The sequence below is a fragment of the Sinocyclocheilus anshuiensis genome, unplaced genomic scaffold (assembly GCF_001515605.1).
Source record: "Sinocyclocheilus anshuiensis isolate Anshui unplaced genomic scaffold, SAMN03320099.WGS_v1.1 scaffold185, whole genome shotgun sequence".
Classification (NCBI taxonomy): Eukaryota; Metazoa; Chordata; class Actinopteri; order Cypriniformes; family Cyprinidae; genus Sinocyclocheilus; species Sinocyclocheilus anshuiensis.
This window is the reverse complement of record NW_015539887.1, coordinates 282,139-298,994: the sequence shown is the minus strand read 5'-3', so window position 1 is coordinate 298,994 and position 16,856 is coordinate 282,139. Positions and strand designations below refer to the sequence as shown.

The following is a 16,856-nucleotide window of genomic DNA, read 5'->3' as shown; positions in this document are numbered from 1 at the left end:
AACAAAAAAAAAAATCCACACACACCAACAACATTAAAACGTACAGGGCTTACATGACTGGCTTTTTATTTCACTTCACTTTCTGCAAGTACGTTTTTTTTTTTTAATACTTTCAAGATTTGAAGTACACTACAAGTACATATTCAATCCAATCAAGGATACTTTTCCACAAGGAGCAAGTCACAGTGAATGTAAAAGAAAAAAAAAACAGGTTTTTTTTTTAACTAATTATGCAATTTATGTAAATTACATAATTTAGTGATGTAATTCTCTTGCACTCTAATTTTCTTTAAAAACAAAGCCACAATCTTCAAATGAACCCAAAAACCTTGCACAGCTAGCCCAAGCAGGTTTGCTGCAAGCTGGACTTTGCAGGACAGTAGATCAAGCCCTAGATGAGCACAAATCATTGTGAAATTCAGGTCCAAGTGTGCATGCATGAACGATGCATGTGCCCTGTACATGTCGCTTAAGGATCACATTTCCAGTTGCATAACTCCATAAACTTTGGAAAGGTCACAGCTGGTGCTGAGGGTCTCCGATTGCAGAGACAGCCCAGCCAGTGAGAGACTTCAGCTGATTGTTGGGTACTGCATTGTGACCAGTGCATGAAATTGCTATGAAAGTCAGGCTCAAAGCAAACTCTGACCCTAGAGTAAAAACGGAGGCAAAGAGGCCAAGTACACGGAGATAAAACGCACTATTTGACGTCGCGTTGGCGTCACAACGCATACACCGCGATGGCACAATCCCCACACAGCAGCGCCACTGGCTCGCGCAGCCGACGCCCCCTCTAATCATTCATCAGAATCAACGAACTGCTCAGTAAGGATAGGACACTGAAATTAGTTCGATTTCTTTCCAATTAGCATCTATAGATGCTTAAACCACTCAACACCCAAGACATACGCTACTCTTTATTACGAAAATTACTCAAACAAAACTGTTTAATAAGTGTTCCAAAAAAAAAAAGACTTTTTTTATTATTATTATTATTATTATTATTATTATTATTATTATTATTATTATTATTATTATTATTATTATTATTATTATTATTATTATTATTATTATTATTATTATTATTATTATTATTATTATTATTATTATTATTATTATTATTATTATTATTATTTTTATTATTATTATTATTATTATTATTATTATTATTATTATTATTATTATTATTATTATTATTATTGTGTGTGCTTACCCGTTGATACCAACTTTAACCATGATGCCTGATTTGGTCTTGTCCTCTGGGGAAGAGAAAACAGAAAACATTCAATTATTTGACTACATTGCGTTAGTCATTATTGGGTCAAGCACAACGTACAGGTTGTGAGGGTGAACTTGCAACGCTGATATCTAGAGATGAAGTCAGAGCGTGTAAATTTAGTTCATGTCACTACACTCAAATTCACAGTATTACAGCGCATTAGGTTTAAGCATTTGCCTTTTATAGGCCTAAAACTATATATAAAGTCGTGATACAGACTCGAACAAACAATAACCTCTCTCACACTTTCAGCTGTATATTCCATGTATTTGTAGGCTAGTTAAATACTTAATTTACATCTTCAGTAAAGCCCTTTTATCGGTATATTATGAACTGTGACAAGAAAAAAATTCCCTACAGTATATAAAGCGTGTATGCGTAGCAATTTACCGTTTGTGAGAAGCCTCTGTCCGTCCCGACACTTGGTGTGAGTGGGATGATTACAAGCACGAGGTTAATTTATACCTGGTGCGGCGGCGTTGACCACGCCCCCTTGGACTTTAGGCCATAATTACCACGCCCCCTTAGAATGTCAAGGTCGTATTGGGAAAAAGTTGGATGCATCACTAAAATAATAACAAATTCAATCATGCTAAAAGAAACTTTTTACATGTTACATTAAACATATTACATAACTACTGACATTTAATGTCGCTTTTGGAAAGTAGTTAGTGAAAAGGATCAAGCTTCATGTTTTTATTAAAGGGCAAGGCCTTTGTTTTGTAAGCGCTTTAATAATGATTAGTGCATTTGAAAAGGCTTTTAAAAATTAACCGTTGGCATGGAGGAAATGTTTTGTATACCATACATATGTTGTTAATAATCTTGGTGGCTGCAGGTTCTGTCCTAAATAATTGGAATCAATACAGTCAGAGACTTTCTGAGCTCACAACTCAGAGCAGTTACTCCACATTTTTGCAGGTGTACTTATTCTGCAAAAAAGACATTTATGATAAAATGTGCTTGCTAATAGTATTATCTTAACATAAAATTAGATTTGAACATGTCTCTCCACTCTGACCTTCTAACAGTAACTGGCCCAGACCGAGAGCGGGATGAAGCAGAGGATCAAATCGCCCTCATAGTGAGTGTGTGACATTTACAGGAAAGACCATGACCCTTCCCTTTCACCCTGCCATTCCTGCATCCCAGAATCCCTCACATAGGAAATCCAATGCCTTTTTGTACCTGCATAATCTCCAACCAGCACATACATATTCGCATGTACATCTGCATGCAAATTAATGCATGATAAACAATTGGAAAAGCATAAAAATGGTTGAAGAAACTGGTTAAACACTGGTTTCCTATTTTAAGGTATAGTTCACCTAAAAATGAAAATTCCGTCATCAATTAGTCACCTTTAAGTTGTTCCAAACCTGTATGACTGACTTTCTTCAGTTAAACACAAAAGAAGATATTTAGAAAAATGTGGGTAACCAAACATTTTCTGGTCCCCATTGACTTCCCTAGTATTTTCCCCCCATACTATAGAAGTCAATGGCGACCAGCAACTTTTTGGTTACCCACATTCTAAAAATAGCTTCTTTTATGTTTAAATAAAGAAAGAAACTCATACAGGTTTGGAACCAGGGTGAGTAAATAATGACAGAAATATTATAAAATAACTATCCCTTTAAAACAAGTACAATACTTCAGAGAGTGACAGGGTAGATTAATTGCTTAGTTTCTAAATTAAAGTAGTGAATTTAATCACAAAGTACATTTGATTAATCACATTATAATCTTTCTGTTATCCATCAAATTTAGCGTTGGTGTTAATTATTTAAATGTAGCTGACTTTTTGTCTCGTGTCTGCAATTAATCACAGGGCTATACTAGTAATTAACACCGACACAGTCCCGGAGATTAGGTGCTCCATCATTGCAAAAGTACAGATTGTAAAAAAATAAAAAATACATTCAGGCTTTATAGCAATTAGCTGTCAAAGTGCAATGTTCTAATGTTCCACAGTAAATCTGCACTTTTGTTGCAAGATATGATTTTCAACTTTGCAAAACTACATACTTGTCCTGTTTTTTTTCTTTGCATTGAATTAGTCTTGTCCTTTTACTTAAACCTATGGTGTTAAGTATCATCTGAGTTTGCACTGCAGACATTTTTGGACTGTCGTGACCGCTGATACTTTTGACAGTTCCGAGGTCACAGAGATGAAGAGAAGGCCAAAGTGAGTTTGTCACAGGATATTGAAGTGGGGCGTAACAGTTTTAAAAATGCCATCTCACCCTTTAATCATCATAACATCCTTATGAAATGGGGTAACTGTAATGTATATACGTCTATGTGCATGTAATATTAACTTCTAAATAATTCTTCTTATTTAAACAGACTGAAAGCACTCAGTAACAGCCCCTCAGAATAGTGTATGTCTGCTCCCCAGCCAGCAGAGAGAATGTGTTGGACTGTCGCCAGGGTCAGGCTAAAAATACTCAAACACTCGAAGGCTGACCCCGCACCCTTTCCACTGCAGCTATCTTGTGCTCCTGTGGAGTGACCTGCACAATCAACTTCACCATCTTACGACTGACTCATATGATTCAGACAGAATCAGACAGGCTTCTGAACGTAACCCTGACAAACACAAACATCACGTCTGTCACGTCACATTGCCAAGTTCACTCCAGATTCTTCCGCTGGAAGATTTGCGGACCAGTTTTTCATATGCTGATGAGTAGCTGTTTGTTTAAACTCTGTTCTCCCGTGTGGATCATTCTTCACTAGCTCTGTTAGCTGGTATGTGAGGGGGTTATATATTAACTACTAACTATAAAGTGGCATAGCTGTAGAGCTCAGAGTCCAGGATCCTGTGTTGTCTGAAGCGCAGACTGTGCCCAGACAAGTCTAGTGTCTCGAGTCTCAGGATATAGTGCTATCTTGTGGTCAAAATAAAATAATGCATTCGAGCTGATTTTCATTATTTTAGGTTTGCAGCTTATACAAATGTGTTACTACGGGCAAATATATGGATGTAAATAATAGGAAACAGTTGCAGAAAATTGGATGGTGACTCCAAGATAGGCTTGAAGTATGATTTTGGTCATGTCAGAGTTAGGAAATGCTCTTTTAAAGAACCAGTTCTTAACCAGGGGACCGGGGCCCAATAGGAGGCTTCCGAATGACTTAAAATGATTAAGATTAATTTATTGTAAAATAATCTAATTTACAAAGTGAAATCTGAGTATTTTTTGTTTATTGTTTTTATTTTATACATTTTTTAAACTCCAATTTCATTGCAAAATGTAATTATAATGATTATGAACTGTAGTTTTATTAACTATTATGCAATTCTTTAAACTGGAATCACAAAAATAATTGTGGTTAATTTATGAAATATATTGACATTTCTAGTTTCTGTTGATAAAAAAAGTTTGAAAACAAGTGGCTTTAGTAGGAATACAGTATATCGATTATATAAGGAGCCTTCAGATATTGTGTAATGCAATGGAAGGCATTCAAGTCAAAAGCTTCAGAACCACTGCTTTAAAGTGATATTTAACTCATTAAAATCATGTCAATTATTTATAAGATTGTTTACTTTTTTCTATACAGTGAAAGTGTATAGTGACCATGGCTTAATTATGTAAACATAAATTGTTTGGATTACTTTTATGGTACTTTATAGGTTTTTTTTCACACTTCTGGAGCCCATTCACTTTCATTGTAGTGCAAAAAGTATCTTGGGCGTTCTGCATAAAATCTTCTGTGTCCCATTGAAGAAAGAAATTCATATAAATTGACAATCATCACATATATACCCCGATAGTCTTCTAAATGTGCACAAGCAGCAAGGGATTATTACGTATCACGAATAAAAGAACACTTTTAACAACACCATTGCTTTATACTCACTTTGAGTTAGCTTAACAAACTCATTAAAAATTTGTAGCATTTTTATTTATCGTTTCACTTTAAGAGTAATTTAATTACTGCTTCTCTTATTCACTTTTAAATTTAATTGTACTGTAAAAATAAAAGACAGAACAGAGGACATAGATCATAACAGACTAATTTACCAAAATATTTTAAGATAAAACACTCATCAGTTCTTAGAGAGAATATCTGTTCTATAAAATGTAGTTCAAGTTGAGATGTTGTGCCTAAACATAGTATGGATTTTTTTTCATGCAAGCTATAATCCTAACGCCTACATAAACATTTCACAGGCTGATTGAGTGGTAAGAAATGAAGAGATTATTAACGCAGTTCCCAAATGATTCAGTGGTTGTGGATGCATGTAAGACTACCAGTTCCTTCTCTGCTTTAGAAGAATAAACACTTATGCAGAGGCATGCTGTTTAAATTCACTTACAATAATTGTTAATAGTACATCATACAGTATATTGTTCAATAAAATGTTTCCATGAGCAATTATTAAGTTCCTTAAAAAACTAAATATCCTGCACGTATCCACCACTAAACCCCAGACTGCCCACTTCTCATCACAGAAGGATGTGGATGCGTGTCAGCCCGCATGTCTTTGTTCAATGGGAGCTGATTAAGGCTGTGAGAATCCTATTTTGCAGCCCATTAATTCCTTGATTTGCAATGTGTGTGGGTGAACACACAGATTTAGAAAAGCACCTGGGACACCTGGGTTTAGAAAAGCATAATAAAAACACTTGATGGTGCCGCAATTAAGAGACATGCAGAAAGCAAAAAGAAACATGACGTGGAAGAAATTTTATTCATGCAAAAACTACAGAAGGTGAGCAGTATATGTTCTATAAATCATGCATTTTGAGACTATTTGAGACATTACTTTAAGATCTTTGCTTACTAGTAAACTACTAGCAGATTCTCAAAACGATTGAATCTCATCTACATCTCAAGGAACCAGTAAACACCACTACCTTCATTCAAGAAATAAATACAAATACAGTTAAACAACATGTCACTTCAAATCCCATATAAAAATAAGTATTATTGAAATACACAATATAATGAATTTGTCCACCTAGTTTTCACGGAGTCCCAAACCAGACCAGAATTCGGTAATGCCCTCTACCTAAAGCTAAGCGGGACAACAGTCATCTCATCATCTCGGTCCGTCTCTCAGTTCATTATTAGCAGCCGAGGCCACTCATAGAGCCGATCCGGTCCAGTTTCAGGCCAAAACAGCCTCGGTTCCAACCCCTCCGCAACCGGTCTGGTGGCGCTCGCTTCTGATTGGCCAAAGCCCCCTTCAAGAGGCGGAGCCAGGCATTCTCACTCTGCACAGGTATTTCAATCCACTTGGGGTATTCTGCCACCTTTAGCCCAGAGCTGAAGGTCTGCAAGGGCTCTTCTGACTGGTCACTCGTGAGGTTCTCAAGATCATCAAGGGTCAAAAGGTCATTGTAGCGCTCAAGGAACTGCTCGATGACCTGCATCGTGGAGACAGGATGTCTTTTTTATTGAATAAGGCTACATTCTATTTACTACTTAAAAATGTATATGTTTAGTTGTGTGAGGAAGCCCACCTGCATGGCTTTGTCAGGGGTGTGAAGGGTTCGGGTGTGGCCCGGCACCGGACTGGCCAGAAGCACTAGGAGCACCACAAATACAGAGGAGCACAGCATGGTGCAAGTGATAATGGCCCCCAATAACCCGCTAATGTGTGTCGATATGGATAGATTTAGATGGACAAATTTAGATGAACACACTCAAACACAGATAAAGGAGAGAGAAGCATGGAAATGCAAACAGAAAACAACATTCTGCAGAAAACAATACACAGTACATACAAAGAAACAAATAAAACACAGAAAGAGGTTAGTTTGTTCTGCATTTTGAATAAATTCAGCTACATATACACCTTTCAGATTAGAACAAAATCATCTTGGAAAAGAAACAAAAGCATCTTGGACTACGCTATAACTGTGTAACAGTAAATAGGCTAATCTCACAAATAAAATAAAATAAAATCCATGTCACACTGCACAACCCACCCCCAAGATTTTTTACATATAGATAATAAATCCATATTAGGATCATTATATTTATTTGGAAATTGACATTATTTTCATGTAAATACATTTTCTCCTTAAATTCTGTCCTGACATTTTACTTCTTACATTTGTTTTTTGTTGTTTTTTGTAATTCCTATTACAAAAATGATTATCATTATATTAGTTTAATGCTGTTTTATTTTAACTGTATTACACTGAAAATGACAATGATTTTCTATTTAAATCAGCATAAAGACAGCACACAAAATACTACTATGACATAAAAACCTCAACATGTAAAACATATCAATACTTGTTTGCACATTACAGGAATAATAATGATTTTGTTACATTTATTTTTATTTCTTTATTTCAGCATTACGATAATGAGAATTTGAGGGAGTTCTTAATTGTCATGAAAATAATGTCACAAAAATGATCATAAAAACATCCTTCATTTTCTATCACTATGTTATTTCTTATTTCAGACGTGTTCTTGTCAGGTTTCATGGAATGCACCCTTATTCTGTGCAGAAAAAAACATTCAAAATGATTGACGTTCATGCGAAATTCCATAAGTATTTAATATTTATAAAGTAATACAGTCTTACTGATATAAATCTCAACAAATATAGTTGTTAAACTACGTTTTCAAAGTAAAAATCTGTACTGATTAACATGTTTCCACAATTTTCACACAAGAAAATAAGCAGATAAAGTTTTCAAATTGTTTTACTCACCAATAATAGTTCGAAGAGCTTTTAAAACCTGACTGAATGCTTTAGTCCTCCATCCCTCTGTCTCGACTCAGTTTTTGGCACCTGCTAAGAGCATCCCTGTCTTTCCCTCTCCACTCTCTTCCTTCCTCTGTGTGCAGGAATGTGATTTAAAGCGAGTGCTGTTTGTATGTCAGTGTGTGTTTGCGTGAGCTGGATGAGTATGTTAATAGTATCTCATATTTAAGGATGAGGTGTCTATATATGCTTTACCCCCCCACCCCCGTTCCACAACACACACCTCTTTTCCCTCCCTTTTCTCTCTCTCCTACACACACGCACATATACGCAAATGCACCTTATTATCTTGATGTCTCCGAGATGATGTCAGAGGTATGGAGGGGGTGTTTGATGTTGTCGAGGGGATGCCACCTTCTGCCTGGAATATGACATCATATGCACGCACACCGCAAAAGAAGTCGTGACACAAACGCAGGGCACCACAACCAGGTGTTGTCTCCCTCCGCCCTCTACTTTAAATGATCTCGCCCTTCCGTTTTTCATTCCTCGTCCATCCATCCCTTGTCTCCTCACATCTTTCTGTTTGCAAGGTGCGACTCTGGCTGCCAAAAGCACCAGCGGCTGGCAGAATATTGTGTCTGTTGAGAGGAGGCCAACACTTAACTCAAGGAGATATATAGAGCTTTCAATGTCTGTTTGAATAGGAAAGAGACGTTTCTAGCTGTTCCTGTGTCATACGCACAGTCCTAAAGTCACGGTCAATATCCATCATCTGAATGAAGTTCATTTTTAAAATGAATTTGCACTAAAAGTCACTTATTGAATATGAAACCTTTCATTTTTTCCCCATTAATCTGCTTCTGTGGGTCACTGTGAGAAATGTCTTTGTGTCTTTTTTTTTCTCTCTCTGTGTGTGCCATCACAGACTGCCAGTGCCATCTGCTTACTGCTTCCCCTGGCCTCAAGAACATGATACAAGAGCCAACACACACACACACACACACACCCAACTTTAAACGTGCTAATATACAAGAATATCACTGAAAAACTGTTTAGCAGTGATTTACTCATAACATACACAACTGTATCAATAAATAGTGTATACAATAAATATACATCTCTCTCTCTCTCTATATATATATATATATAGAGAGAGAGAGAGAGAGAGAGAGAGAGAGAGATACAGAGAGAGAGAGAGTTTTCACAGAAAACTGTGCAGTTTTTTGGGAGAAAAAACCCTGCATCCGTTATATAATATGAAATTTTGACTTTTTTTTTTCAAGTGTGGAAAAGTGGAAAAGTGTGCAGACTTTCTTTTTTTCTAATTTTATTGGACTTTATTTTATCCTTTCTTCTACGCACCTATCTAGGACATGTATGTGTGCTCTCTTAATTACTCGCTGTTTGAATTTTAATACAAGAAAAATGCAGGTAGCTTTATATTATGGATATTTTATATTACATATGATACTAATTTAAAATAAAATAAATAGAAAAACATTTTGACATTCAAAAAACAAACAAACAAATTGTCACAAACTGCCTGTCTTGGTTTAGTTTTCATTTGGTTCTATTAAGGCCTGTGTTCCTTTGTTCTAGTTTCCTGCTCCTTGTTTGTTACTATGGTTTCTAATTAACGAGTCATCACCTGTTCTTCATTTAAGTTCTTCTTTCTCGTTCAGTTGTTGTTTGGTATTGCTTGTGTGTAGACATGCTGTTATAATGTGTTCTTGCATGTGGATTATCTGAGTTTGTTTCATTAAAGGCCCTTTTGGTTTTGGAAACCTATTTGAACCCTTTTCTTCATCTTCTGAATCCAATTGTGACAAATATATGTTATATACATAGAGTTAGGAAGATTACTTTTAAAATGTATTTCGTTGAAGATTGCAAAATACAAAAAGTAAAGGAATTTGTGATGTATTTTGTTAGATTACACAAGTTTTGTAACCATCTAAATACTTTAGAATACTAATAAGAATGTAACAAAGGGTCCAGAGAAAAATGACATCAACCAAACATAGGACTTGGTTTTCCTCTGCATAGGAAGGGAATAAATGCAGAAAAATTAATTGGATGAACAGGTTAACTTACTCTGTCTTCTGGGAAACATGTAATAATTAGCTTCTGGAGGGCAGTACTAAATGAAAAAAAAAAAATCTTTAAACAAAATAAGAACTATTTACATATCCTGTTCAAAAGTTTACACCCCCTGCTCTTAATGCATTGTTTTTCCTTCGTGAGCATCAGTACATTTTTTTCACCTTTTGTAATAGATGAATGAGTCTCTCAATAGTCCATAGTGTGAAAAAATGGATCACAAAATCATACAGTCATTGTTAGAAAGGGTTCGAATATACAGAAGATACTGGAAAACCTGAGAATGGGCAGGACTGGAGGATTTTTCTGAAGAACAGCGAGCAGTTTAACTGCATATGACAAACAAGGGACTCACAAACAACTATCACAAAACATTAAAAACAGTTGTGGATCATCCAGATAACAACAGACAGTTAAGATTCAATATGTACATTTTTAAATGGGGCCATTTTCATAAATTCAGTCATTAGAGTAACTGTAAACAAGTTAGGCCTATGTGAAATAGTTTATTCAGGAAAGTACTAAATAAAAATAGCATGCCATGTTTATGATCCATTTATATTGTGACAATTAATACAATTTTGTATTTTGTAAGGGGTATGAAACTTATGAGCAGAACTTTAGTTTAGGATGCTTTTGCAGAGTGTCAGAGTCAGAAAATCACCAATTGCTGTTTACATTACAGTTTACAATAATGTTTCAATGAAATGAATGACATTAAAATTCAAAGTAATCACTTTAGTAATCTAAATACTTTTCAGATGTAACTAATTTGATTACCACCCATTTAAAATGTAACTGTAATAAAATACAGTTACTCATATTTTGTATCTGAAATACGTAACATTACTCCCCAACCCTGCATACATACAATATTTATGTTAAGTTCTTTTGCATTACACAGTTAATTCTAACTTAATGAGACCATTAGCCTGAAAATGATATCAGTACATTATAGGGACACATATAAATGTATTTAATTCACAGTGTTTGTGCAATATTTAATTAAATATTTAATTCAATAGTTCTCAATTGCAGGCTAGGCCCCACTAGGGGGCCTCTGCGAACATTAAAATGGGCTTTAAAAGTGTTTAGGCTACTATAAGACAAAACAACCATTAAAATATGCTAAAATGATTCAAAATCAAGATGTTTCTTTTAATCTGTGCCCTCAACAACTATTTGTTTCCTTTGAAGAAGCAGGGTTCCTATAGTCCTGAACAATCTGGATGCTTTATTTTAAAAGTGTGATTTCTAGACCTGGACAAAATGTAAATGAATAAAACCTTAAAACATCATTTTCATAATGAACATACATTTCTAGCTATGCCAAGCTCTAAAACATTTTATCATGTAGAAATTGTGATAAAATACATTTTTAAAATACATCCTTATTGTTAATCCAGTATATCACAAGCGACTGTATAAGACATGTAAATTAATTTGTTTAAAAGAGTGGGAACTCTAAAACCAATCAGTCCTTAAAATTTTTGGAATATTGAAATTTAAATATTTTCATTTTAAATACATTTTATATTTACAGAAACTGAAAATGCAAATAGATTAAAAGAACAAGAGGGACACTAAGACAACCTAATATGTGTTGATACAGAATTAACTTGTCACAACCCAACACGACACTAGCATGATTCTAAATGATTCATTTATGATCTAACTCACAGCATACATAAAGACAGTGATCTAACATAATAATAGTCTGACAAGAACTTTTCTAGAAAACCGCACACATAGCCCTGAGGTATCCCTGGCTTCATAAAAGCATCAGCGTCCCGAGAGGGGCTCTTGTGTTTGATCAGGTTGAAGCCAGTGTTTTTACGGTTGTGTACCCGGTCTGAGTTTCTCACAGTGAAGGATCGCAGGTTTATCCAGCCAGCTGCTGCCACTAGCAATCAATCTAGCAGCAACCTAGCAACAGAGCCATTTACAAGATCTAATTACTTTATTTACATTACAGAGCCTATTTACTCTAATTACAGATATCAGTCAAATTAAAAATGTAAGCTACCTCATTTAATATGAGAGTAATCAAAAAGTCAAGGTTTTGTGCCAAAAAGTCATAATGTAGTTTTCAGTTATGTATTAAATAGTGCTGTCAAATGATTAATCGCGATTAATCATTTGGCACCACTAGCATTAAAACTTGTTTTACGGTATATGATATGGTTTGTGCTGTCCCATCCTTTTGTAACAGCCTCTGCAAAACCTGTCATACACCGTGACAGATTACAAAACAATACACACACTGCAGTGTTTCACAAAAATGTAGCTTGTTTCTAACATTGGGATCCTTCAGAAAGTTAAATGCAGAGTTGCAGGCGCTACACACAGCCAAAAACAACAGGTTTCACACATTGTGCTTATGAATTCTTCTGGTGTTTAAGAATAATAATATCTATCCTATTTCCTCCCTATCAGTTCACCTTGACTGGGTGACCCAAGTTTCTGAACGCCAAATATTTGAGTTGTTTGCAGGCAGTGATCTTTTAATGGAGGCTGTTTTCAAAGCCAAAGTACTATAAAGTAAATCCATCCTCTCAAAATGCATCAAAACAGTTAGAAAATACAAGACTGCAGCCATGAAATAATACAAGGCTTTCACCCCAGACTTTATAACAGACTTATGGACTTCTATAACAAAAAGTTTTTACTGCAGGCTTGCATGAGCACAATTCCCTTTTAATGAATGTTCATACCACTGATGTTGTGTTTCACTCAAAATATATCTTATATGTTCCACAGAAGAAAAAAAGTCATACAGGTTTGGAACGACATGAAGGTGAGTAAAATTTTATTTTCTAAGAAAATCTTCAACGTTTACTGATAATCTGGAGCTAAGTGACTGTGACTATGAAATAGATTCAATAAGCATATTTAATTAAATAATAAATATAATTACATAGCAAATGTAGTATTCATTTATTGTTAGTAAAAATAAATCATTTTGATTGCATGCTAACTTTGAGAGTCCTAAAATTAAATTTTTTAAAAATATTTGTTAGATCACATTTTTCTGTGATCCCTAGCGACACTATTCTTCGAAAACCCCTGTATTAACTCTTCCACCACCATTGACAATTTTCCCTCTTTCCGTGTCTTCTCTGGTATACAGTAGGAGGCGCTATTATGCATCTTCTGAAAGAATATTGAATCCCTGGATCAAAACACAGTGAAGAAGCAGAAACAATTGATCGCATATGTAAGTGCATGCATATGTAAAATAATGCCATCATCAAACATTAAACAGCATATGAATCAAAACTGCCATAACGTTACCAAATCAAACTTCGAGCCAGGAAGAGGCAGAGGAAGCTTTGTGCAAGTTTTGGATGTGTTGATGGAAGCAATCTACTCCATCTTGTTGTTTTGATTATTGTTCTGAATCTGATCAAGATGTAGTTTTAACATTTTTAAATTCTAAGTTCTAAGTTCTAAATAAACCTACATGCATTCAAGTGCTGATAAAAAAAAGAATGGATGAAGCTGGGTTTGTTTGTTTAAAAGCAGAGGCTCTGTTTTTCCTTTTGGCATATTGCTTGTTCAGATATTCATACAACCAAATATTCTGGCCATGAAAGTTTTGTGAAAATGATCAAAAATGTTGGCAAATAAAAAATAAAAATAAAAAAAACGCTAGCGGGGAAAGAGTTCATTAGAATTATTTTATCTCAAAACATCAGCTATAACCCCTTTTAATTCTAAAGTAATACACATAAATATTATAGTATCCAGAATGATCCAAAAAGTTTATCCAAGTAGCAGGACATGATTGCAGACTCATAGAAGTAGAAATGTCTGCTTCTCGCAGACAGCAGAAGGTGCTCTCATTTTATATAACTCACCAAAACAGCAGAAGAGTAATTGGCCTCTACAGTCCTCTCTGACTGTCACTCAAGAGACAGAGAAAGAGCCAAAGCGAGACAGAGCGAGAGAGAAGGTGTGTGGGAGGACGGGTGGGCGAAAAGAGAGGGATGAGACAAGGATGAAAAACGAGGGTATGGTAGGATATGGCTAGAGCCCACCAGCGTGTCACCTCTGAGTGAGAGAAAGAGGCGAAGGTGGTATGTGTGTGTGTTTTCTGCAGTTCTGTAGGCAGGGAATCTAGCAGCGTGTGTGCGTGTGTGTGTGCGTGCACATGTGTGGTGAGAAATAAGAGTGGGCAGATTCGTCTGTGTAGGCGTGTGGGTGGGTGAGAGGACAACAGACCCTGAGAAGAGCAATAAATTTCAAAATAAAGGTTTTTAGAGTTCAGAAAATTTAGTGAGACTCAGAGAGAGACAAAAAAAGGATGTGAAGGCCTGAGACGGGTAGTGATTCTGTCAGATCCAGCTGTGACAGACCTTCACTGTGTGCAGGACAAAACGGAGCAAAAACAGATCAACAAGCTATGCCGTACATTTTAAGCTCTACAGGAAGTAAACAAACATTTTGTGGGAACATCATTTTCAATATCAATTCATATCAGTTCTCTTCATTCATTTAGAGCTCAAAAGGAGATGTTTTCCCGGATGTTGCTGCTCAGGTCCATACTATGAAAAGGGAATGGCAAAGGGACTGTCAAGCTCCAATAAAGAACTAAAAATGATCATATTAATTGTGTTTTCACTATTAGCAGCTGACCTGAACATATGTTTGTCTCTGTGCCATTTGGTGGATCTAACTAATTTAGATTCAGAGTGAGTGAGTCATTTATGCTGGAGCCACTCTGTTCAATTCAAACTCAACTGTCAACTTGACTTTCTAATGCAGGCGAGAGCCAATGAGCGTTCGATTATCCTGCCGTAAAGCCTGTCGTTTGAAGCGGCAACATTTGAAGTTGTAAAGAGCGCATCAGTCAGCGCGGGCTTTGCTGTATAAGAAAAACATGACAGACAGATAAATGCAATTACAATCATTTATTTATTGCAAAAATGTCAAAAGCAGTACCAAACGTAATCCAAATAATGGTGCGTTTCACCCGCAGTCCTCTCTGGCAGAATACAGTAGGTTTGTGTGATCCAGAGCAGAATTTAATTTGTCCATCGCTGAAAATATTATCCAGATAATTTTCCCTACGTCAGTTTTGTACGTTTAAATTCTGAAAATACGTCAGTATTGTACGTTTTAGTGCCTGTAAAAATGTAAGTAAATGTACGTTTTATAGAACCACGTTTTACGTAAAATACATACGAATTATCATGAGATCACGTTGGACTTTCATAATTAGGATTGATTAATTGAAAAGAATTCAAGAGTCATTCATTTCGGAATTTGACATCACTTGTTGGGTTTCTAAACTACGGAGCCCCACACATGACATACAGGGAAAAAAAAATAGTAAAGCGTCCTTACCACTTAATAATTCGTTCCCTCGTTTTACTAAATTGTGCGTACTAACTCGTTCCATCGTTTTAAGTAAATTGTTGACAAAAATAGATATAATAGGCCTAATTCGTTAGCTTTATTTGACAACTAAAATGTGGCCATGATTTAGTAATGTCGTGCACAGGACTTAGTAAAATGAGGGAACAAATTATTATTTCGTGTGCACAATTTAGTTAAACGAGGGAACAAATTATTATATTGTGCGCACTATAAATTTTTTCCTACATGTCATGTGGGGGGCTCCATACTAAACAGCTGACAGATATTGTCAAGAAAAGTGTTACAGGGCCATTCACACAGAACATGTTTTTGCATTTAAAAATTCAAGATGCAGGGTAGTGGAATGAAAAATGCAAAGTTTTTAAAAAAGCTTTCCATCTATAAAAAGTTGAAAGACGCATGCTAGTGCAATTTAAAAAAAAAAACATGCAAGGTCTGTATACGTTTTTTCTTTTTAAACCCATCCGTCTAGTATTTCATGTTTACATACAAAAACGGTGGAGAAGATCACCCTGGATATTCGGCCATAAATAATTAAATATAATTAAATAAAAGTTTTATAACAGATAGTGAGCAAATAATGGCAGAATTTTCATTTTGGTTGAACTATTCTGTGGCTGAAACAGAGTGGTAAGATGTAGGCTAGTTGGGTTTGACAGCTGCGTCTCCCAGGTACAGACTTCAGCGAAGGCCTACACGTCTCTGCAGTCATTCCTGATATAGGATGCTGGAGGATATAATGAAGACTGGCGCATTTCCCAGCTGTGAGAGGATTAACTATACGGTCAAACCTCATGAAAAATGGGGGCAAAAACAAAAGTGTTGCGTTTATATTTTTGTTCAGTATATATATATATATATATATATATATATATATATAAGCAATATCACTTTAAATATTTCTATGAACAAAAAGATTTAACGGAGACAAACTGAACAAATTTCATTTCCCAGCTGTGAGAGGATTAACTATACGGTCAAACTGTGCAGTCACGACAAGACACAAACATGCTCAGATGCACTACAGAGAGACTGAGGCAATGAAAACATAACAAACCTAGCGGAACATAAATTAAAGGGGCGGATGGGATGGCACATTTACATACAGGCAACACCCCAGGCCAGTGGAAATGCTGCTATTTAAATATGTTTCATGTGCTAAATGATTTTTCTACTGCTGTTTTTACTTCCACATCCACAGTTCTAAGGGGTTTGAGTTGTTGTGAGCATGTTGCTATGCTACGGTGTTGATTGGTGGTTGCTTAAGTAAAAAAAAAAAAAAAGACCCAAATTTCTATGATATGGACCCTCCTTTCAAAAACAAAACAGGAAATATCATAGAGATTTTATCATAGACAATATTTGAGAGAAATAGGCCTTTTGTGTACATAGAAAAAGTCTTAGATCTTT

The 16,856-nt window shown here is 35.6% G+C and overlaps 2 protein-coding genes across 3 annotated transcripts in view; both read right to left on the bottom strand.

Annotated features, from left to right (window-relative positions):
- Window positions 1-1,740, bottom strand: part of LOC107685520 (glyceraldehyde-3-phosphate dehydrogenase) — a 6,613-nt gene extending 4,873 nt beyond the window's left edge. Inside the window, exons 1-2 of the mRNA XM_016482120.1 lie at window positions 1,670-1,740; window positions 1,214-1,259 (exon numbers count right to left, since the gene is read on the bottom strand). Coding sequence (XP_016337606.1) covers window positions 1,214-1,236 — 23 coding nt within the window. The 5' untranslated portion in view covers window positions 1,237-1,259; window positions 1,670-1,740. The remainder of the gene's footprint in view (window positions 1-1,213; window positions 1,260-1,669) is intronic.
- Window positions 1,741-5,965: 4,225 nt separating this feature from the next.
- Window positions 5,966-8,323, bottom strand: LOC107685603 (C-type natriuretic peptide-like). 2 transcript variants are annotated; one of them, XM_016482250.1, is made up of 4 exons: window positions 8,302-8,323; window positions 7,968-8,094; window positions 6,760-6,996; window positions 5,966-6,663 (listed from the first exon to the last, which is right to left on the bottom strand). In XM_016482250.1, the coding sequence occupies exons 3-4, from the start codon at window positions 6,856-6,858 to the stop codon at window positions 6,364-6,366; spliced, it is 399 nt and encodes a 132-aa protein (XP_016337736.1). In that variant the 5' UTR covers window positions 6,859-6,996; window positions 7,968-8,094; window positions 8,302-8,323; the 3' UTR covers window positions 5,966-6,363. The 2 variants fall into 2 exon arrangements, with proteins under 2 accessions (XP_016337736.1, XP_016337737.1); XM_016482251.1 differs by lacking the exon at window positions 8,302-8,323 and having other exon boundaries at window positions 6,760-6,889; window positions 7,968-8,191.
- Between the last annotated feature and the right edge of the window lie 8,533 nt (window positions 8,324-16,856).